Source organism: Theropithecus gelada, chromosome 1, assembly GCF_003255815.1.
Source record: "Theropithecus gelada isolate Dixy chromosome 1, Tgel_1.0, whole genome shotgun sequence".
NCBI lineage: Eukaryota > Metazoa > Chordata > Mammalia > Primates > Cercopithecidae > Theropithecus > Theropithecus gelada.
In genome coordinates this window covers 213,666,635-213,689,162 of record NC_037668.1, presented here as the reverse complement: position 1 = coordinate 213,689,162, position 22,528 = coordinate 213,666,635, and the positions used below count along the sequence as shown (strand labels likewise).

The 22,528-nt window shown below is 39.2% G+C and overlaps 1 protein-coding gene across 3 annotated transcripts in view; it reads right to left on the bottom strand.

Moving 5' to 3' along the window:
* Window positions 1-17,478: 17,478 nt before the first annotated feature.
* Window positions 17,479-22,528, bottom strand: part of CHRM3 (cholinergic receptor muscarinic 3) — a 527,196-nt gene continuing 522,146 nt past the window's right edge. For all 3 annotated transcript variants that reach the window (XM_025365316.1, XM_025365337.1, XM_025365326.1), the window contains one exon: window positions 17,479-19,469. In XM_025365316.1, the coding sequence (XP_025221101.1) occupies window positions 17,678-19,450 (1,773 nt within the window). In that variant the 5' untranslated portion in view covers window positions 19,451-19,469 and the 3' untranslated portion in view covers window positions 17,479-17,677. The remainder of the gene's footprint in view (window positions 19,470-22,528) is intronic.

Genomic DNA, 22,528 nt, shown 5'->3' with positions numbered 1-22,528 from the left:
ATAAATAGGGCCAATTTGATGTTATTGGTTTAATGAAAACAGCTAAACCTTCTGAGTTATTGGCAAAAGTATCCATATGTTTAAGTTTCTTACTTAGGTAAACACCTGATGTTCAGAGGCTATAAAAATGGTTAACAGGGAAATGATTTTAAATGATGACTATCTTTGTCTAATATCTCAGTTTTCATAAGCAATCTGGTTAAACTGTTAAAAATAAATTAGTATAAATGAGACAAAGGCCTAGTGGAAACTTTTGTATAATTTAAATCTTAAAATTAAAATTATTTAAATACCCATTAGGTGTGTGGGTCATTTCCAACTAAGAAAGGGTTATGATATTTAAAAAAGCATGTTTCTAAAAATTGTGGAGTGGTTCTCATCCATAAAGCATGAATGTCTGGCAGACAATTCAAAATTTCTTGCTTCCTTGGTTTTCACTAAAATTTAAGGTTACTTAAAATAAGGATTCTAGTTAATATGTAATTCTGTATATAAAATGTGCCAAAATATGTTCTTATTAAAAAAAGAATAATTGTGTCTAATTCAGAAATTATCTAAAGGTTGATTTAAATTTATAGACTTGGAAAGTTATTCACAAAACAAGGTTAAAGAAAACCCAGGAAGTAGGAGAGAGAAATATTTAAAAAGTTATGACTATAAAAATAGTTTTAATATATGAGAAAATTTTGCATGGTAAATTTTTGTCCTAAAATAAAATAATCAGTTATTTAAAAAAGAAAATGTTTAGGACAAAGCAAAAATTTAAGAATGTCATTGATGGTCTATGAAAGTCATAATAAGTTTCGTAAAAGACAGTTTATTAGAAAAAAGTTTATGCCTGGGTATAGTGGCTCATGCCTGCAATCCCAGCACTTTGGGAGGCCAAGGCAGGTGGATGGCTTGAGCTCAGGAGTTTCAGACCAGCCTGGGCAACATGGCAAAACCCACCTCTACAAAAAATATAAAAATGAGTCAGTTTTGCTGGTGCACGTGCCTATAGTCCCAGCTATTCAGGAAGCTGAGTTGGGAAGGTCACTTGAGCCTGGGAGGTCAAGGCTGCGGTGAGCCTTGTTAAATGCCACTGCATTCCATCCCGGGTAATAAAGTCAGACCCTGTCTTAGTTAGTTACAATTTTATAAAATAATTTATAATAATTTTTCTAAAATTTAGCTCCCTATATTAAAATAAGATTTTCTTAAGATATTAATTTGCTCATAATTAAATTATAAGATGTTCTCATTTTTAATTTTGTAATCTGTTTTTTTAAAAAAGTCCCTCAAATTTATATCTCAGAAGTTCCACTTCTGCTGTGTCTTGGTGCTATCAGTTTTTTCACCCTTTGAGAAGGCCTGAGATAAGAACTCTCTCTTTCAACTTTTTTTGTCAGCACCTATAACTTTTGCCTCCATTTTTAACCTTACTGTGATAGCCTGACACTGTAATGTTTATCTTAAAGGTCTGAAAAAGCAATGTTTTCTTCCAGTGCATCCTGACTGTATACTCTTGGCTTTTCTTCATATGTCTAATTGTTCCGTGTAACAGGAAGACTTTCCATGGTGTTACTAAGAGTCATGTCTAAATAGTTTCTAGTTGCTCGTTTCCTTTATAATATAGTTTATGTTCATAATCCTGGACACATGCTTCCTGCATCTGATTAATTCAAGAACATTTTTTATCAGGTTTGAGTTTCAGGTTATCTAAACGGGCTTCCCATAAGGAAAAGTAATCACACAGCAGGAAGTTTCTCTTTGCCTTTTTAATAACTGGCCTAAGAAACAGAGATTTTTACATTTTGTCAAGATAATTTCTGTGTCATTGTTGTTAGGATTTTCATTACTTAGAAACGCTAAGATTTAAAAGGATTAAATTTTTTATATACATATAACTTTCGGTATTTTCTTTAAGGTCTTTTAATTCTCAATCTTAAATAAATAACTATAACTTTACAGTGACCTCTGATTCTGTTTTGAGCCTTTTAACATCGTTGATAAACATCTTCCAAGTCAAATACTAAATTAAGTCTCTGACTTATTGCTGGGGCTTATCAAAGCTATAAAAATTAATCACTGCAAAGTTGTAAAATCTTTTTACAGCTTCCAGTCAGACCATGAACTGCAGTATCGTCACTTCTAGCCTGACAATTACATATACTAAAAGAAAAATCAGTTAATGGACTCACTCCAGCCCCTTTGAAAGCGTTCTTTATTTCAGGTGCTATTAACTAATCCTTGATTATAGCGCCTTGTTAAGTGGCAGGTCTTTGACTCCTGGATACGCATATCTCATCTAAAAAAGGCGTCAACTCTTGCTAAATCTTAAACGTTGATACCTGTGTGTGACATCAAACTCAAGTTAACCAAAGCCTCATCTTCAGACCCAGAAAAAGGTTCTAGTCAAAATGAACTGCTTTCATGAGACATGAGGCCGAATTTAAAGCTATTAGACTTCTCTAGGCTCAGGGACTATCAGGAAAGAGGTGAGCACATAAAATTCCAAGGACCACTTTTGAGGGATAAAATTAGTTTAGATCCTCCAGAACCAGGATGGGCACATGGATGGCTAAATAGGCGACAAGTTGAGAAACTTTGCCTCTCTAAACTCCTTAGCTCAAATGGGTTTAACAAAATGCTTATGCCTTGTATAAATAATTGCTATCTCAGTATCTAAGACCAGGATTCAATTCTGTAAGCTTATCTTTGACTTTTGGCTCTCAGCTGTTACGCCACTCAAAAGGTTTTTAAGGGTTATTGAGTGTCTGCCCACCTCCATTGCCATCTGGCTTGTGACATTTAATTGGCAATAAGTCGTTTGGCTCTAAGTCCTTTGGTTGTAGGAGTCCCACTGAGAAACAAGATGGACACAGGGCAGGTAGCCACACCACCCTGGCAACAATATGGGAAAAATAAAAGTTTGGTCATCAATGCCACGTCTGGCCTATCTTAACCAAAAAGGGGAAAGGTAAAATCCTAAGCCCCCTGTACTGACTGAACAGACTCACTTGTGGCCAAGAGGACCCCAGAAAAACCTTAAAACTTAGTTCCTGGCCATGAAGAGATGGGAGGTCAGACATGGCTCACAATACACCCTTCCTTTTTGAGTCTAGACACAACTCAGCAGCATTACTATTAAAATAGAAATCACAAGACAGAACAGACTCTGTGACAATAAAATCTCACGAGTACCCCCAGAGCTTTCAATCTATTTTACAAGGACTTTAAAAATGTGGGCTCATAATTCTGACAATAGGGCTTATAATGATCTTATAGTCCAGTATATAATTAAATACACGCCATGCTAAGACAGCGTGCAGGAGCTCTAATGTGTTCATGCTGCACCCCTGAAATTTCCAACTGGGCAGCCATACATGCTTGCAGATTAGTGCCAGGCAGTTTTATTCCTCAAATCCTGACTCTTACCCCCACTGTGCCCCTCGCTGGCAGTAAAAAGCTAGAGTGGTCTTCACCCAATTCACACTGTATTAGCTCTCACCTCAGGGTTGGTGTTTGATTAAGCCCAGGCAGGGCTAAAACTACTCCTATATACTTGACGAACTAATCAGCACATTCAACATCAATCATTAAGTCAGTTTGTTCTATGACCGGCTTTGTCATAATTATTTAATGCCTATTGCCTCAAAATCATGTAGACCCCGTTACAAGATTATAATTCCCCACAACTTAACCATTATAAAACATTAAATTTTCCCTTTGAGGTTATCCTCGAAGTCCTGCATAATAATAAAACTACTGACTCAGCTGATCTGAAAAATCCCGCTGACACCAGCTGATCTCAACCCCCTACTGACTTCACCTGGTCCAAAAACCCCCACAAGAAGCTGACTCACCAAAGAATGTGGTTTCCACGTGCTGACAATTTCATCTGTCTTACTCCCACCCATCAACGACCCCAATTCTCCAGCCCCTCACCTTCCACAATCCCCTTAAAAACCCCAGCCTAAACCTCCTTGAAAAACTGGATCTGAAACTCTGCCCCCATCTCCTTGCCCATTGCTCTGCAGTACTTAAACTTTCTCTGCTACACCACTGCTGTCTGCATAATTGGCCTATTACTACACAGCAGACGTACCTGTTGATCCTATAACAATAATATAGTAAGTCTTCACTCAATGTGGTCAATAGGTTCTTGGAAACTGCAACTTTAAGTGAAATGATGACTAACAAAACCAGTTTTACCATAGGCTAACTGATATAAACAAGAGTTAGGTTCCTGTGGCATTTTTCTAGTCACAAAACCATCACCATGCTTATAAATAAAAACCAAACCACTTTTACTGTTGAGCATTGACATAAATGTGGGCTATACATACATTTAAGAAAGATTAAAAAAAACAAGATAATTACTTACTTGTGTATTCCAGTTCATGATGGTGGGTGGGTGGAGCCTGTCCTGGCTGCCTAGGGTACACTGAGACCATGTAGATACACCGATTCCAGGGGAATTATGAAGCTTAGGTATGAGCACAGCGTTTGGATGTGAGAGGAAACCAGAAGACCTGGAGAAAACTCACAGAAACATGGGGAGAACACACACACTCCACACAGTGGTCCTGGCCAGCAGTCATTTCTTTTCCTCATCAACGCTATAATGAAACAACGTTAAACAAAATGAGGTTATTCAAGGACCATGCCCAGGTGAGGGCTAGAGCCAGACAATGGTGGCCTGGCGAGGATATTTGAATAGAGCAATATTTCTGGGGGTGCAGAGGCAGACATCCTTTGATAGAAGCCTAAGGGAGGTTTTAGAATTTCCAAAAACCATTTTTCTCTTTCAGGTGCCTGGTTGTTACTTTGGAAGAGACTTCTTTTACTAATACTGATTTGTTACAAATCTGCCTAGAAGATCTGAAGTTAAGATTTTGGACTCTTTATTCTCTTTGGATCAACCCTTTCCTTGAAGGCAGTTGTATTAGTCAGGGTTCTCTAGAGGTACAGAACTAATCTATCTGTCTGTCTGTCTCTCTGTCTATCTCTCTATCTGTCTATCTATCTATCTATCTATCTATCTATCTATCTATCTATATGTATGTATATATGTGAGTGTATATATGTATATATATGTGTATATATCTATATCTATATCTATATCTATATCTATATCTATCTCTCTGCGTGAAAAGGGTGAATTTGCCTTCCCCAGTCCACTGACTCAAATGCTAATCTCCTTTGGCAACCCTCACAGACACACCTAGGAACCTTTGCATCCTTCAGTCCAATCAAGTTGACTCTTAGTATTAACCATCAGAGCAGTATTTGTAGCAACCTACAGTTTTATGGACAGGGTTTGGTCTGGACTGGGGAGGAATGGTAATGGTGATAGAGAAAGCAATGAATTGAAAGACACAAGGAACATAGCCACCTCTTACCCTCTCAAAAACTTAGCCTCTGACATGAGTGTGATGCCACTGTCTATTTAAAATACTGTTGACTCTAATGATGTCATCAGTGGTCTTGTTTATTTCCGTGCACTCTCATCTTCAGCATAGCTGGACACACACTTATTTTCTCTCAACCTCTTTTTCTTCACATGCTCCTACTTTTTGACTGTCTTCTACTTTTAGGTTGATTGTGCTTTGAGGCAGCCACAGCACCTCCTAACATGTGAGATTAGCCCGAGGCTGAGTAAGAAATTGTGTTCAAGCCACTTGTTGGCTTATTAGAAGATGAACTGGATGTTACTATCGTCTTTTGCTGGTGACTTACAGTGCAGGCAGTGAGGTTTATGGAACATACCATTAGGACCAGGTTGAGGTGTGAGCTGGAACTCCAGAAAGACAGGGAGAGCCTTGTTGGGGTCACTAATTCCTTCCTGCCTTAGTGATGCTCTAGACATGCATTTTGAGGAATGGTGGAGGTCATCAGGAAGGATTAAAGTGGAAAATAAGTGACATAAAGGAGAAATGACAGTTATATATTCAGAGATCTGTCATATGGCTGATGGAGTTTATTATTCTGCATTCTACACAAGTTCTCTCATTTTTTGGCTCATGTACACTCAAAAGAATCTTCAAAAGCTATATACCCCTTGCATATTTGTAGTTCTCTAAACAATTTTCTCATAAATTTAATAGTTCAAATGATGTAATTTCCTACTTATGCCAGATTATCTCTGTTAATATTTTTTATCACAACCTTATAGTATAGATTTTATCATCCACCTTATGGAAAATGTAAGCCATATAATCCAATTGGCAAAGCTAGTCCTCATTGTCAAACTGAGTAGCTAAATTACATTTGCTTTATGTTGAAAAAATGTCTGAACTAATTTTCCAATTCAAAGATATGCGTTTTTATCATGGCCACTTCACCTTTGAATTCTAATTCATAAATGGACTGATAGATGGACGAATGGATAAATGAATGGATGGATGAATGAATAGATGATTGAGATAGATAAATAGATGAATGAATGGAAAATGGATGAATGGATGGATAGATGGATGGAAGACTGGATGATGGATGGATGGGTGGATGGATTGATGGATGGGTGCATGGATGGATGGGTAGATGGATGGATGATAGATAGATGGATGGAAGCTTAGCATATGTTGGTTCTCTAGATGAAATAAGGCACTGCCCTCTTCAATATTTCTTAAGGACTCTCTATTTGCTCTTCTGTCACAGGACATTCTCTTAGGAACCATGCATTTTGAAACTGTCCAGATTTGAAACTGTTTGATGTCCAGATTTTTTTGCATGTAGGAATAAGATTCAGGCTGGCTGAGAGACATATGGTGTAAAATGGAAAGGCAGGTGTAAAGAAGATGATCTTTTTAAGCAGGTCAACCTGAGACTGAGTACCTATGGTGGCTGAGGATCTTGAAAGTGACTCTTAAATGGACAATATTCTAGTACTTCCTGGAAACTCCTCATGTATTTCACACCACCCCAGCTTGAAAAGCAGTGCCTTAGAAGAGAAGATGAGAATTGGTGGATAAAATGAAGCTATCTAAACACAAAGTGGTCTGCTTAATTTAATATGTAGTTTTTTTTTTTATCATTGAAGTTACTTACACAGAATCCTGGTGGCCAGTTGTCAAGGATGCTGTAGGAGGGCCCCTTGCATTGAATATAAATTTGGAGAATATTTAAAAGTTCCCTTCCAACTCGAAAATCTATGATATTCTAGAAAGGGTGGCTCAATCTATGATGTGCATTGAGTGGATCTTAATATTATTTTAGAATCCTGAAAGTATAAAAGGACCTCATTATCTCTTAAGAAACATTTTCTCTTTAATCGTCTTTATCTCTCTGTTTTTACACATTGGTTCCATCTTCTGAAGCCACTTTTTTTTTGTTTGCTGCCACTTAGCTAACAGGAGATGTAATCTGCTTAATAGTATACAAATTGATTTTGGTTTTTTACTTCAGAAGCGTGAAAGTCTTAAAGTGTATTAGAAAGTACATACGGGCTGGGTGCAGTGGTTCACGCCTGTAATCCCAGCACTTTGGGAGGCCAAGGTGGGTGGATCACTTGAAGTTAGGAGTTAGAGACCAGCCTGGCCAACATGGTGAGACCCCATCTCTACTAAAAATACAAAAATTAGCCAGGCATGGTGGCACGTGTGTGTAATCCAGCTACTCTGGTGGCTGAGGCAGGAGAATCACTTGAACCCAGGAAGCATAGGTTGCAGTGAACAGAGGCCATGGCACTGCACTCCAGCCTGGGCAGCAGAGTGAGACTCTATCTCAAAAAACAAACAAACAAAAAACAAAACAAAAACCAAAAGAAAAAAAAAGTACATATGAAGGTGACACTTAATTCTGGGTTAAGGGACATGTTAGGGAGTTGGGGTACTGTGCATAGGTTGAAAAGAGCAGAGAGAAAGGCTGGCCTATTAACTCAGTTTTCCCATCTTGGCAAGGAAAAGTTTGTATTAGATGTACTCTTTGTTTCTCTTACAATCAAAAAGGGAGTAGAATTCTGGCAAGTTTTCTATCTGGGTTTCTGTAATAGTTTTGCCGTAGCAGGTCTGAAATGGAAGCTGGTAGGGGTGTGGATTCGTGGAGTAAAGAGGGCGGTGTGAAGGGAGCCATCTTTTATCGTATCATTTCCTGAGGACCCCACAAGGACTTCCTCTACTACTTGCAGCACCTAAAGATAATGGCACTGGTGTCCACCGCAAGGGTGGGAATGATTTTACACAATAGTGTCTGGGAAAATATTTACTTCTGGCCCACTGGCAGAGGATTGGCCTTTTTATATTGTTCTGAAGTTAACTTCAGAGGAGGTTCTTCCCTGAAAAGTCACAGCTGAAGGAACTCACTGCAGACGGTGGGTAGTACTGGTTTCCATTTGTTGTCTTTGTTAGTTTTGTTCTTCTATATTTTGGTCTGAACCGCTATAGATTGTTTGCATTTCAAGCTAACCCACGCAGCACAATAACATAGTCAATAACTTCTAACGGTATCTTTCCTGCAGGTGGAACTGGTTACAGCAGTCAGGTTTTAAAGGCACTTTGTTTTGTGGAAGCCAGAATAGGGGAGTTGTCACACCTAGAGATCTGTTTGCATCAGTGGGTCAAGATTTAAAAAGCTAGAATATTATCAAAATTCCGTTGGCCCTATCAAACTAAATGTCAAAGAATCATCCCTCTGATATGACTATACCACACTCCACTTTCTACCTGATTTATAGCTTCTAAGTGGCTGTTTGTATCAGAAGACAAATCACAAATTTGTCATCTCTATGAATTAATTGCTTGAAGGAGAATGGTTTGATTCAGAAAGGTAAATTAGTAAAGGTAAGGAGAGTTTAGTAAGTGTCATGACAGAAACATTGGCTGAGATTAAGCCAAATACATACGCAGCCTACATGGATATTAAAAATAGTTTCCCCTAAATAAAACAAATAAAAGACTTTTGAAAATCGAAATCCCAGTTTTTAATGGGAAAGAACAATTGGTAATATCAGTCAGGGAAGAAGTCTGACAGATACATGCGTTATAGACAGGATATTATGATGACAGACATGTCACTCAGTGAATCCAGAGCTTCGATAGTGGATTTTCATGTAAATATCCTAGCCCACTGCACAGTCTAGAATGAAGAGAAACTCTATGAAGAGAAGCATGATGCAATCATTTTTTAAAAAAAGAATTACAAAGGAACACTAAGGTAGTGACCAAAAGATTTTAAAAATTGATGCAAGCATCATTTTTGGGGGTCAATCTCTGCTTACATGTTGATGAGCCCATCATGTTTTGGGTGTTACCAGGGGTTCAGAGCTCACTTGTGGTCTTCAGGTGCATCCTATTCATCTTTGGTCTACTGTGGTTTGCATGCTCAGCATATGGGAATCACAAGACACCCTCTGGGTCCTAATAAAAATATCTAACCCTATGAAAGCACCTGGATTATTTTTTTTCTGGGGTCTGAAGACAGTTTTATCCTCCTGCAGAGATTTCTGATTTCTCAGATATTTCCCAATAGCAAATTGGCAAATGACTGGTGTCAAAATAGGCACAATAAAAGCTTGGGGGTTGGAGATGTGAGTTGAAATGTCAGGAACATCCCTCACTAGCTACATTGCCTTCGACAACTCTCTTTCCCTTTTGTTGCAAGATTGAGTTAATAATTCTACTCTTATAAACCACGGCTAAAATACTCTCTTTAGAAACACAGTGCTAACGAGAGCGAGCATCTCCATAATTTGAGACTCTCATTCCAACATGATTCTCATCATTATCCTCCATATAACTGAAATAAAAACCAATCTTTTACAGACTGTTACTATGAAGGATCCTTCTGCCTTTTTACAACCTCTGTGCTGTTGTTTAATTCTCATGGAGAATGACAAGTGCCACTGAAATATGCACATGGCATCTCCAAGAAACAAAAGCAAGAATTGAAGTGAAGGGGTGGTAGGCAAAAAAGGCCAAGAATGACCATAATTAGACCAAAGGACTTCCACTTCCAAGCTGTAGCTGGCTGCATCCTCTTCATAACTCTGTAAATTCTCTGGACCACAGGACATCTTTTCAAAAAAGTTATCTCTCTCTAGACTCTTCCAAGCCTTTGTAGGTGAGATTCAATTTCAATGAAAGATCATTCATGCTTATTGCTTAAGTTGTGTTAATTTTTAATGCTTTTAAAAATATGCTAGATAGTTTAAAAAATATATATATATATGACTCCTGTGATAGAAACATTTATTTCAAGGGTGAAATATCTCAGTTCAGTCAAGTAAAAATAATTGTGGAAAATATTTAAATCAATTGATTGGTCATATTTTGTAAAATTTCTGTTCCATGTAGCCATTTGGATAAGGAAGCGTCTAAGCTTCCCCAAAAGTTATTTATCAAGTCCCAACAAAGTACTTTTCAGTTAAAAATCAACTCATACTTAATGGGTATTTCCAACATTGACATATTCTTATGGTTTATTAATCTTCCATACTTTTAGCCAATGTTTCTTTCCATAGTCAAGATTTCATATTGCATAAATGTGTGCAGCAATATAAGGAAGACTTTAACACAATAGAAAACTTTTCTTCTTAAATCTCATATGAGTTTTATGTAAAAATGTCTACTATTATAGAGTAGTGAGAAAAGCAGTTGCTTTTCTGGCCACCTACCTTAATCTAAATGGTAATTGTAATAGCATGAAATAGCAAAACAGAGACGGAGAGGGGATGCCCAACGTTTCAGTGAGCACAGGTTCAAACTGTAAACTGAGGATGAAGATGTGAAGATGTAATGACTGGCAGAAAAAGCTGTGAGAGAGAAATAATATATACATATATATGTGTGTGTGTGTGTATATATATATTTCCATATATAGCTATATATATACCTCTCTCTCTCTCTCTCTTTCACTTTCTCTCTCGTACTCCTTCCTGTTTTTTCTTGCTCTAAAGACTAAGGAGCAATGGTTGGTTTCTATGGGACAGGTTGTGAAACAGTACAACAATCATGAAGTGATCAGGCATGCCATTCAAAAAAATGTCATTTCTTGCCCAGAGTAACTTCAGTTTGTACCTTCACTTCTAGCAGTTTTAAAGTCAGTGTAATAAAATATGAAGCTTGTTTTTTTTTTTTTTCTCCAGTGGGAAAATATTTTCTGTGGGGTCTAAAAGAAACAAAAATACACCTGAAAAGAAAAAAAAAAAAAAAAAAGATAAGCATGCCTTAAAAAAAAGAAAATTCCCCTTCCCTATATGTATCTACAGACAAATATTTTTCTTTACGTGCACTTTTGGAGTAAGGACTGTATGTGTAGCTATAGTTTCCACATGCTTATACTCCTCTAAACACATGGGCAGGAGGTATTTAGTTTATGATGGTATGATGATAGTTGTTAAAGAAAGTTCTTTTGCATGTGAAAAAGAAAGAGAAGTCAAGGCAAATAGCAGTCTGTTCAGAATTATCCTTTCAATGAATTCTGCCCTTTTATACAATAAAAAGCTGTGGCTGTATTATAGGCCCTGGATTAAATAAAAGCAAACCACACTCTTTGTTCAATAATAGTTTTATTTATTATTTCACTGTTAACTTGGGGATAATATTCACCACAAAGTTGCAGGCATCATTTTATAGTACAGACTACAGACGATTGACTTTTTCAAGATTAAAAATGAACATGGTTTGTGACACACCTGAAATGCCTACTGAGGAAGTGCTGGCCACGAGGTAATTAAAAAAAAGGTAAAATTCAGTGCCTTTGGCAAAGATGTGGACACTGTTTTAGATGCGAGTATGATACATGCCCTTTGCTTACAAAGCAAATATACACCCATCTGTTTTTGGACTGCGGTTTCTCTATCCACCAGAGAGCATCTTTACATGATTCACAGACATTTCCCTGAGAGCTTCCTGCCAAGAGAAATCAGCATGCTGATTCACCATCTTGGAAGCCCTTTTTAATGTAATTATTCCTCAAGCCTGCACCAAACTTGGAAACGGTTCTTATATTTAAAAGAAAGAAGGGCTTTGCCCCAAATGTGGCCGTCACATAGCTCTAAGTGGACGCCCAAAGGAAGTGTGAAGTGTTACATGTAGGAGGCTGGGAATGCCCATGTGCTGGATGAGGAATGGATAGAAGGGAGAGCATGTGTTCGATTGCCTGCAGAACAGGATGAAGGATTCTCTCTTAATAACTTTCCACACCAAGCGAAACTACATGCAAGGATTTTTAAGCCAAACTACAGATCTTCACTTGTACAGAAAACTGTGTTTATGAACTCTCCCGGCCCTCCAGATACTTCTCTTACTAAGGCAAGCAACCAAGAAGCCTGTTGCTAAATAATTATCCCTTCAATGAATTCTACTCTTTTCTACAATGAAAAGTTTCTCTCTGTTGACCAATCCAGTAAAGTTTCTGAGTTCTAGGGATAAAAGAGAGAGTTAATTTTCTCTTTCCTTTTTGGACTCTAAATTATTTGTTCACAACTTCAAATCTATTTAAAATATTTCTCCTTATTGCTCAGTGGTATTTTATTAGATAACCATCATATTTGTGAACATTCTCCATTTCCCAGCCAAAGAACTCCTGACTACAGTAGCAGCATGGGACACTGATGTGCACAGAATTTTGACAATATTTGTTATATTAATAAAGAGGTTATTAGATATTCAACATTTATTGAATATATGCAATTTACCAGATTCTGTGTGAGCCACAGGATACAGAGTGATGAAGAAGACCCAATTACTATCATCAAGGAACTCACAGAATACAGGATAAAAATAGTTTTGAGTTTTGTATGTGAACTGCAGAACTGCTAAGCATTTTGGACTCCAAGAAAGAACAATAGTAAGATTTAATATTCTGGGGATAATCTTTTTAGTTTAAGGTAGGATTGCCAGATTATAATTTGGGTGCGGGAAGTTTTACTAATATTTCTTTGCAGTGGAGAGTACGGCTCCTTTATCTTTTACGTAGAATGCAACTGAGACGTGAGCCTCTTTGGTTCTCTAGATGATTTTTTTGGGGTGGTCTCAAGCCCAGACCAGAGTGGTAGGGTCAGAACTTTGTGTGAGTCTCTGTGGTTCTACCAGAACAAACATAGGCCTAATGTTCTAGCAATGCATTTGGATGACTTCCATATATCCAAATGCACTATTTGTCTCTGCATGAAGCTGTGAACGTGATGCATGCCTAATAATACCAACACTTGCTCATTTCTGAGCCGTACAACACAACACTGTGCAGTTACAAACTTACATGGAGTATAGTCATGTTATGAACTAGATCTTCTTTACTCATTTATATTATCTTATCATGAGCCTACTTTCCCAGACATTAAAACTAAAGCCAGAACAAGAAAATGGAATTCTCCAGTTCTAAAGAGCACTGGGTTACCATTCTAGAAACCTTTCTCTTAGGTCTGCAGTGTTGACTCACACAACATTAATGCTGGGAGAGGCTGAATATTTAGAGTCATCGAAACAGAAGAAGAGAGTGTAACTTAAGTGTGTGGAAAGGAAGTAGTAAAATTGTCCTTGAACCTATTAAGGGCTGGAGTTGATCTTATTTAAATAAGTTTGTTGCACGTAGCATTAGAGCAAAATATTCTTTCAGAGGTGGTGCCAGAAGTAGGGTTGTTTAGGTTAAAAAAGTCACGTTGGAGTGTTATATTCTATATAGTTTCAGTCCTACTGTGAGAAATGCTATTGTAAAACCAAAGCAAACACCTGCTACCCAGAAACTCTATTTTGTGTGGTTGCCAGACCTCAGTGCTGGTTTGGAGTGGTATTTGAAACCATACTACTCTGGGTTTACCAACAAATTTCCAAGCTTCCTTGGTTACCTTCCAAATTTCAAGATTTTGTGGTGTTGAAATATAGTAAGTAAATAATTTTACAGAGTATAAAATCTGAAAATTTCAAGCATTCACTCAATATACCATTTTACTTTCATCATGGTATTTACTGACTTCGGTTTTGACCCATTTGCCATCAGAAGACAAATTGGAGAAGCTTCAGTGTTGTTGCTTAGTTTGAGCAATGAGGAGAAAACCCAGAAAGTTTAGGTTAAGTGACAAGCATGCCTAAGGACATGTAACTAAGCAGTGACCAAACTGGCACAGGAACTTAGGGTTCCTCATCCTGAATTCATTGCTTCCTTGACTACACTGCACTACCTTCACTGGTCCTCGGAAGCTGCCAGGGGAAGATTGTGCAATTTCCTGGAATATGTCCCCATCTTTGAATCATCTCTACTCAGATAAGTACAGGACACCCTGGCTGATCCCTGGAATCCTTCTCCGTGTCACTCTAGTATTAGGTTTCCCCGCTGTGACAGAGCCTTGGCATCCTTCTTTCCTGCCTGAGTCAGAGCTGAAACAGCCAACTTTGCAGCAGAGCTCTGTGCTCCAGCTTCTCTCCTGACACACAGAGGGGCTCCCAGTGCTCTGCAGAGCAATGAGCCCTGCCCACGGGCAATGCGGGAAGCCTGACAGAGAAAGTCGATGTGCCTTCTAGATCTTCAGCCACAGCAGGGTCTAATGCTTAGGCTTCTTGTTTGTTTTCATTCCGTCAGAGTCTACAACTGTTGTACACTAAAGGGTAAAGAGAAATGAAAAATATGTAGAGAGTCAAGGCTGGGCTTAAGAGGCAAAGGGTGATTAGAATAGGGAGGACTAGCATCGAGGCCACAGGGAGCTGATGGGCAAAGGAGAGCAGAGCCGAGGGAACTAGGGGGCCAGAGAGAGCTCACTTCTCCTGACCATCTGGCAATGCCTGGAGAATGGAGAATATGTGTTGTGTGTGTGCTTGTGAGAGAGAGAGAGAAGGAAGGAGAGGGAGAGAGAGAGATTCTCCAAGTGTAGTTTGATCATTTTCTTCTTTCAATCAAAGTGGCTAATCTTGAAATGTCTGCAAGCCTCATGCATATGGCATGAAATAATTTGATTCCCAGTTTGGGATGAAGACATTTTGATCTTATGTAAATGCTGAATATCTCCCGTAATGACAAGCCCTTTGAGAAATGCACATGTAACTAAGGTCCAGTTATAAACACTCACTACATCTTCAATTATACTTTTAAATTCTTCATATTCAAAAGAATCTATTTTGCTTGTTTTCTTTCTCTGAAAATGACCCAAGAAATGGACATACCTTTCTATAAAGTCAGTAGATAGTATTTAAATGCAGCTTTCATCCATAAGAGGCTTAAAAACAATTCTATAATAAAACCAGTAAAACCAAAAAAAGGAGACCTAGAGTCTTGGATTTGTTCCTTTTCTGCCATTATTGGCATCACAAAAGGACAAGGATAAGGAGATAATCATATTTAAGGAGATTGTAAGTGACTCTCAAAGTTCTGCTAAATTTCAGGGTTTCTCCTTTTCTCAAATTTAATTCTATTATTATTATTTTTTAAATAAAAGAAACAGCCCTTTTGGGAGGGAGGCAAGATAGGAGTTTGCAAAAGGATGGGAAGTGCTGAAGTACTGGGACACATGAATAAGCTTTCACATATTTATTAGTGCCAGGCCAACTGGAGAAAGAAAATATAGATGCAGTTGCTTACTAGACATTTCACAGGTGGATACTATGACATTCTGTAGTTTGCTGTACATATTAGAAAATCGTCTGTTTTTTCTTGTTCTTTGGTTGAATGTGGGCCCAAAAAAATTATTCTTACAATTACACTGATCGTGTTTTATTTCCCCGTGTAACATGATTTCAGACACAATGGTGGAGGGCTGCTTTGTTCATTTCCTATCAGATTTAACTAAAGAGTGGTTTTAAACATGTATGTTGAAGTGACGGTTGACTTTTTGTTACCTAGAAAGAGTTAGGTGCTTGCTGATGCCAGCAGGATGACACGTTTCTTCTTCTTAGCCACAGGAAAGCTCAATAGACTCCATTCGTTGCTCAAGTGGACTTTAAAGAATCACTTTCAAAGGACACCATGGCTGACGACTGAAGAGTAATATTTATCAACATTAAATAAACACTTGGTGTAGTATCCATAAATATTTCTGCATATAAACATAACATGAAATTAAATAGTTCAGATACACAGACACCACTGAGTACACGTCCACTGTTGTCAAAGTCGTCTGTAAACACCACCTCACACTGAATACAAAAGCAGCTTCTACCCAGCTCTGGGTTCACAACACGAACGCCCCGTACAAAGGGAAGATATCTCCGCAGCCCTCCCACCTCCCTCCCCTCCCTCTCCCCAAACAGTCCCGGAAACAGGAAAAGAAACCCCAACAACTACAGCAGCAACAACAATGACAATGACGGCAGCAACCCAGCCCCTCCCCAAATAAAACAGTTAACATTTTGGTCAATTCAAGGGAGAATGCAAAAACAACTTTTTTTCCCCCCCAAAAGGTAAGGAAATCAATTTGAAGCATTACTTTTCAGAGTGTAATTCTTTCTTCAGAGGACATGGAACTTCCTAAACCTCACCTATTCCTGGGTGAAGGTTACTCAATGAACACCAGAAAGCACTGGCCAGAAAGCTGAGTAACAAAGGTGCAAGCCCTATTTTCTTTTAGAAGGTGCCATTCAGCAAGAATCAAACACAATGTTCTCCTTCATTCTCTCTCACCATGTTTTTGTGTTTTTTTTTGCTTTGCCATATATATATATACATATACATATATATATATTGCTGTGTATGACATTCAAACGTGACACTATTACTGAGTTTCAAGCAGTTTAGATAGCAGAAATTTTGTTTGGAAACATTCAGGTTTAGATGATTAAATTCAAACGTGTGGATGTGGTTCATTCTTTGAGCTCAGAGGGGCCCCGATGTGGCTCTGTTGAGACATCAACAAAGGAGATTGCTTAACACCAAGTCTGGTGAAGCCACGGTGCTCAACTGACTCACGAGCCTGTCCGCTCTGCACAGGCCTGCTGGGAAGGCCTGGCTGCTCTCTGTGGAAAACAGCCCTGGTTTCAAAAACATTAAACTGGGCTTATTTCACGTTTATGTTGCATTAGGATCCTAGAGAACTTCAGTCACCAAAGTACTGAAAGCGTCTATTGCAGGAATAATTTGCCAGTTCAGTGTTTCCCATGATATTATATACACTATGTGTGTGCGTGCAGAACTCACACATATATATATACTTAAGTATTTTTATTTGTACGAAACTTGAACTGCACAAAACAGTACTTTGCAAGAATCAAGAATCAAGTCCACAAATAGAGTTTAACAACACACCAACGAAAAGACAGGAAGCTCTATTGGGACAAGAAGATTCAGCTTTGCAACGTGTGAAATAATTTTGGAACCACAGATTCGTTAGCCTGCAGTGTTCCTCGTGGGATCTGGATTCCCACTTTTGGGATCCTTGGGAAGAATGTGGGAACTGGGTCAGCTATGCTCATGTGAGATTCCAAAGCTAATGGGAATTAAAGACCCAGGCAAATCAATTTGGGTATATAATTGCTGTGAAGCAATTATTTTTCTCCTCTTTAAGAAAAAAACATGTAAAGTCTATTTCAGAATAAATTTCTATATATTCAGTAGTATGTTTTTTGTTTTTTGTTTTTTTTGCTAAATTGGTATCGACTTTTTCTGTTAAAATGGGTTTATTCAATGGATCAGTAAACAGGCAGCTTCTTTCACATCCGGGTGATAAAACCATTTTTATCATCACCAGAAATCACCCCACCCTCAGCTTCCTCCTCCTAAGGTCTGTGGGTTGATGTGTGCGTTTCGTCACTGCTATTGATAAAACCTCATTCTACAAGGCCTGCTCGGGTGCGCGCTTGTGAAAAATGACTGACTGTCTCTGCTGGTACTGCTGCTTGCGCCTCTTTTTTTTGTCACACTGGCACAGCAGCAGCATCTTGAAAGTGGTTCTGAATGTTTTGTTGCACAGGGCATAGCACACGGGGTTCACGGTGCTGTTGATGTAGCACAGCCAGTAGCCCAGATTCCAAAAGGTTTTGGGTATGCAGCTGTCACAAAAGGTGTTCACCAGAACCATGATATTGTATGGGGTCCAAGTGATGATGAAGGCAAGCAAGATCGCACTGAGGGTCTGGGCTGCTTTCTTCTCCTTGACGAGGGACATCCTTTTCCGCTTAGTGATCTGACTTCTGGTCTTCAGAGCAAACCTCTTGGCCAGAGTGGCTTCCTTGAAGGACAGAGGTAGAGTGGCCGTGGTCTTACCCACTGAGGAGTTGACGTCAGAAGTCTTGGCTGTGTCCACGGCTGACTCTAGCTGGATGGGAAGCTTGGAGAAGCTTTTTGGAAAACTGCCTCCATCGTCCACGCTCTTCTGGGCCTGCAGCTTGTTAGTTTTCCTCTCCAAGTCCACCATCCCCAGCTCCTCCTCAGGCACCTGCAGGTTGTCGGACGAGGGTAACTTGGTGGAGTTGAGGATGGTGCTGTGACCTGGAAGCTTGAGCACGATGGAGTAGATGGCTCTCGTCTCGGAGCCAATGTCCTCCTCATCGGAGGAGGCGGAGTTCTCCAGGGAGGCAGCAGCATCATTGTTGTTCCAACTGTCACTGCTGCTGTGGTCTTGGTCCATCTGCTCGGAGCTGGGTTTCCAGCTCTTGGTTGTGAACCAGAAGTGGCAGCGGCTGTACTTCCTCCTGTTGGAGCGTTTCATGCTTTGCTGTTGAAGTTCGTAACTGCTGCAGCTTCGAGAACTGCCCGTGGGGTGGACAAAGTTTTCTGTCTCTGCCTCTGTCCCAGAGGCTTGCAGCCCAGCAAGCTCTTTGGTACGCTTTTCAGTTTCCTTATAGATCCTCCAGTATAAAATAGTCATAATGGTGACAGGCATATAAAAAGCAGCGATGGCTGTGCCAAAAGTAATGGTGGGCTCACTGAGGAACTGAATGAAGCACTCTCCTGGAGGCACAGTTCTCTTTCCAACAAAGTATTGCCAGAACAAGATGGCAGGAGCCCAAAGGACAAAGGAGATGACCCAAGCCAGACCGATCATCACACCAGCTCTCTTTGTTGTTCGTTTGGCTCGGTACGTGAGCGGCCTCGTGATGGAAAAGTATCTGTCAAAGCTGATGACCAGAAGATTCATAACAGAGGCATTGCTGGCTACGTAGTCAATGGCAAGCCAGAGGTCACAGGCCAAGTTCCCTAAGGCCCATCGATTCATGATGATGTAGGTCGTAAACAGATTCATTGAAATGACCCCAATTATCAGATCGGCACACGCCAGGCTTAAGAGGAAGTAGTTGTTGACCGTCTTCAGCTGCTTGTTGACCTTAAATGACACAATTACCAGGATGTTGCCGATGATGGTCACCAAGGCCAGGATGCCCGTTAAGAAAGCGATGAAGACCACCTGCCAGACGGTATGACCTCCCAGAGGGTCATCGGTGGTACCGTTTGGAGAGGAGAAATTCCCGGCTGCTCGAGAAGCATTGTAGCTGCCGAAATGAGTGACGGTTCCTGGGGGCAGCCCTGCATCGGAGGGGCTGTGTATCCAGGAGGAGCTGATGTTTGGAAACAAAGGCGAGGTTGTACTGTTATTGTGCAAGGTCATTGTGACTCTGTGACATAGTCTAGGGGAAGAAAAGAGAGAAAAGACGGAGTTAGAAAAACTTCTGCCTTTATTTGCTTGTTCTTTGCATTGCATACGTTAAAAGACATGGAAGGCCTATGACAGGATGCTGAATCTCTATGAAGCCAAACATTAGCAAGTTCATTCTCTTATTTTAAATGAGTGGAGTCTAGGGCAGACAGACATGGATTTGTTTGAGATAGTATTGTATAATTGGTGGCATGCACTGAACATTGTGCTTTTTTCCCACATTTTTCTCATTTCTAAATATATTCCATGTAATTCTGTTACTAAACAAACTCGCCCTTACTTCTCTTATTTTGTAAAGGCGAAAAATATCAGACATTTCTATTACAATTATCCAAACAGTTTTATCATCATGCTAAATTGATAACTTGACTTGATTTGCATTTTATCTATCTGGGCATTTACCCATCTGAGGCTTGAGAAATACACAAATTTAAGGTGATACCAGCCATTTAAGCCTCACTAAAATGAGCAGTGCCAACCTGGAGAAGGCATAAAACCAATGTAAATCAATTCATATTATATTATCTCTTTGAGACAGAATTGAAAAAGTAAGATATCAGTTCCTTGTAAGGACTGGTAACACGACTGTCTCCCGGGAAGCTATCTTCTACTTGATGACATGCAGATGAACTTTTAGCAGAATGTTTTGAATGGATCAAGCCAGTTTTAAATATTTCTAGTATTTAGATCTTTTAGATCCAAGCATGAAAACGCATTTTAGCATGTCACACATACGTGAACAAATGGACATGCCCACACACATTTGCATATACAAGTTGCAAAACTGCAACTAGTGCTTTCAAATGCTTGTTTCTAGAGTATATGAACAACTAAGAACCATTACAAATAAGGTGCCACCAGTAAGACCCCCGTGGTGTCGCTGCTGGCCTTGGTTGTGACCTGCACCATTCTCTCAGAGCCTCCAGGGCTGTACTTCCGGGACACCACTGGCTCAGGAATTCACACACCACCAGCCACTGTACACTAGATAAGCAAATCATTCCTCAATTAGTGTCATTCTGTGAGTTCAAAGTTTGATCATCCTAGCAAAAATCTATTGTGCACCCTGCTACTGCATTTATGCTCTTGGTTAAAAAAAAATCTTCAACAATAAACTCTTACAGATAAACATATATGTGCAAGTGCAGTGCAAGAGTCCTAAATCAAGTCTTAAGGTATTGAATGTCAGCTTTTTCTCAGAGTGTCTCTCAAAGCAGTAGTCAGATTCACACAGAACCTTCTGGAAAGGATTTCTGGTATAGAAGGAAGACTATGGGGTCAAAAGGAGTAGTTCAAATCTGTTTGACCACTTACTGGAGGTGCGATCTTAGCTATTTAACTTCTTTGAGTCCAAGTTTTCTCATTGAAAAACGGGAATGATAATTTTCTGTATAATAGAATCAATTGTTGATAACTTCTTTTCAGAATTCAATAATAAGTGACCAAAGAAGCTTCGTTTCTCATCAGAATGTTTTAACACATATAAAGTACTTAGAACAGGAGCTGATACAGTAAATGCTATATGAGTATCTGTGATTATTATCTTATTCTTTTTATTGAACAATGAACTCTCTTTGCTTTGACTGCCAGGATGCTCAGAGCTAAATTTAGTGCAATAATAAATGTTAGCAGAAATTATTTATTGGACATTTACTATGTGGTACATGTTGTGCAAATGCATCGTATGCATTATCTTATTTATTTATTATATTTTTTGAGACAGAGTCTCGCCCAGACTGGAGAGCAGTGGTGTGATCTTGGCTCACTGCAGCCTCTGCCTCCCAGGTTCAAGTGATTCTCATGCTTCAGCCTCCTGAGTAGCTGTGATTACAGGCATGTGTTACCTTACCTGGCTAATTGTTGTGTTTTTAGTAGAGATGGGGTTTCACCATGTTGACCAGGCTAGTCTCAAACCCCTGGCCTCAAGTTATCTGCCCATCTTGGCCTCCCAAAGTGCTGGGATTATAGGCGTGAGCTGCCGTGCCCAGTGTATTATCTCATTTAATCCTTAAATAACCTCGTTTTACAGGAAAGGAAGACACATTTAAATAATTTGTGCAAGGAATTGACCTAACAAGGGGACGTGTGGGGGGACCTAAAGAGTTCCATCCAGACAATCTGAACCCACAGCCTCCACGTGTAACTGTGAGGCTATGCTGCCTCTCCACCAGCTCCTTCCAGGTGTCCTATACAACTAGCCCCTCCTAGCTGGTTAAAAATCATCATACGCCTCCTTAAGGTGGAATTGATGTGCATTTAAAAATTAATGAGATACTCCTTATCACCTAAAACAATGGCAAAGATACAGATGATTCGATACATTCAGCATTCACAGTAATATGGCAAACATAATCAATTTTCATGGTCTTGGGGTTGCAGTATACATTGGTCATTTGAAAGGCAATTTTGCAGTTTGTAAAGAATGCCAAAATCCACGATCTCAGGAGCTGTCTGACTCTATGTATACACGTAATACCTATGATGTTAGACATAAATACACTCACATACGCACATACAAATACACATACACATGTTCACTTTAGTGCTCTTTGAAATAATAAAAAAATTTGAAATAGTCTAAATATTCTAATATAATACTCAATTACAGAGAGGAATAATACAAAATATTCTGTATAATCTAACATTATTTTCCCATAGCTAAAATATCCGACATTGTACTAATTTTCAATTTTAGAAAATTGATGAGACTATTCTCTTTTACTTTTTTTTTTTTAATATTTGAGTTTTATTAGGTGTCAACTTACACTTAGCTCTCATTCTCTCTCACTGAGTGATGTCTGGGTTTGGGAAGTGTTACATGCTGTTTGTAGCACGCAATTGCATTCAGGGTTTCTTCCAAGATGCATGTACGGAAGATCTGTCTGTGGTTCTCCCTCCATCCAGATCCCAGTTTACAGCAGTTCTAAAGGTGTTTGCCTTGTTCTCTCTCCATTGCTGACTGTGTATATCCCACTCCACTGCGACTGTGTATATCCCACTCCACTGCGACTGTGTATATCCCACTCCACT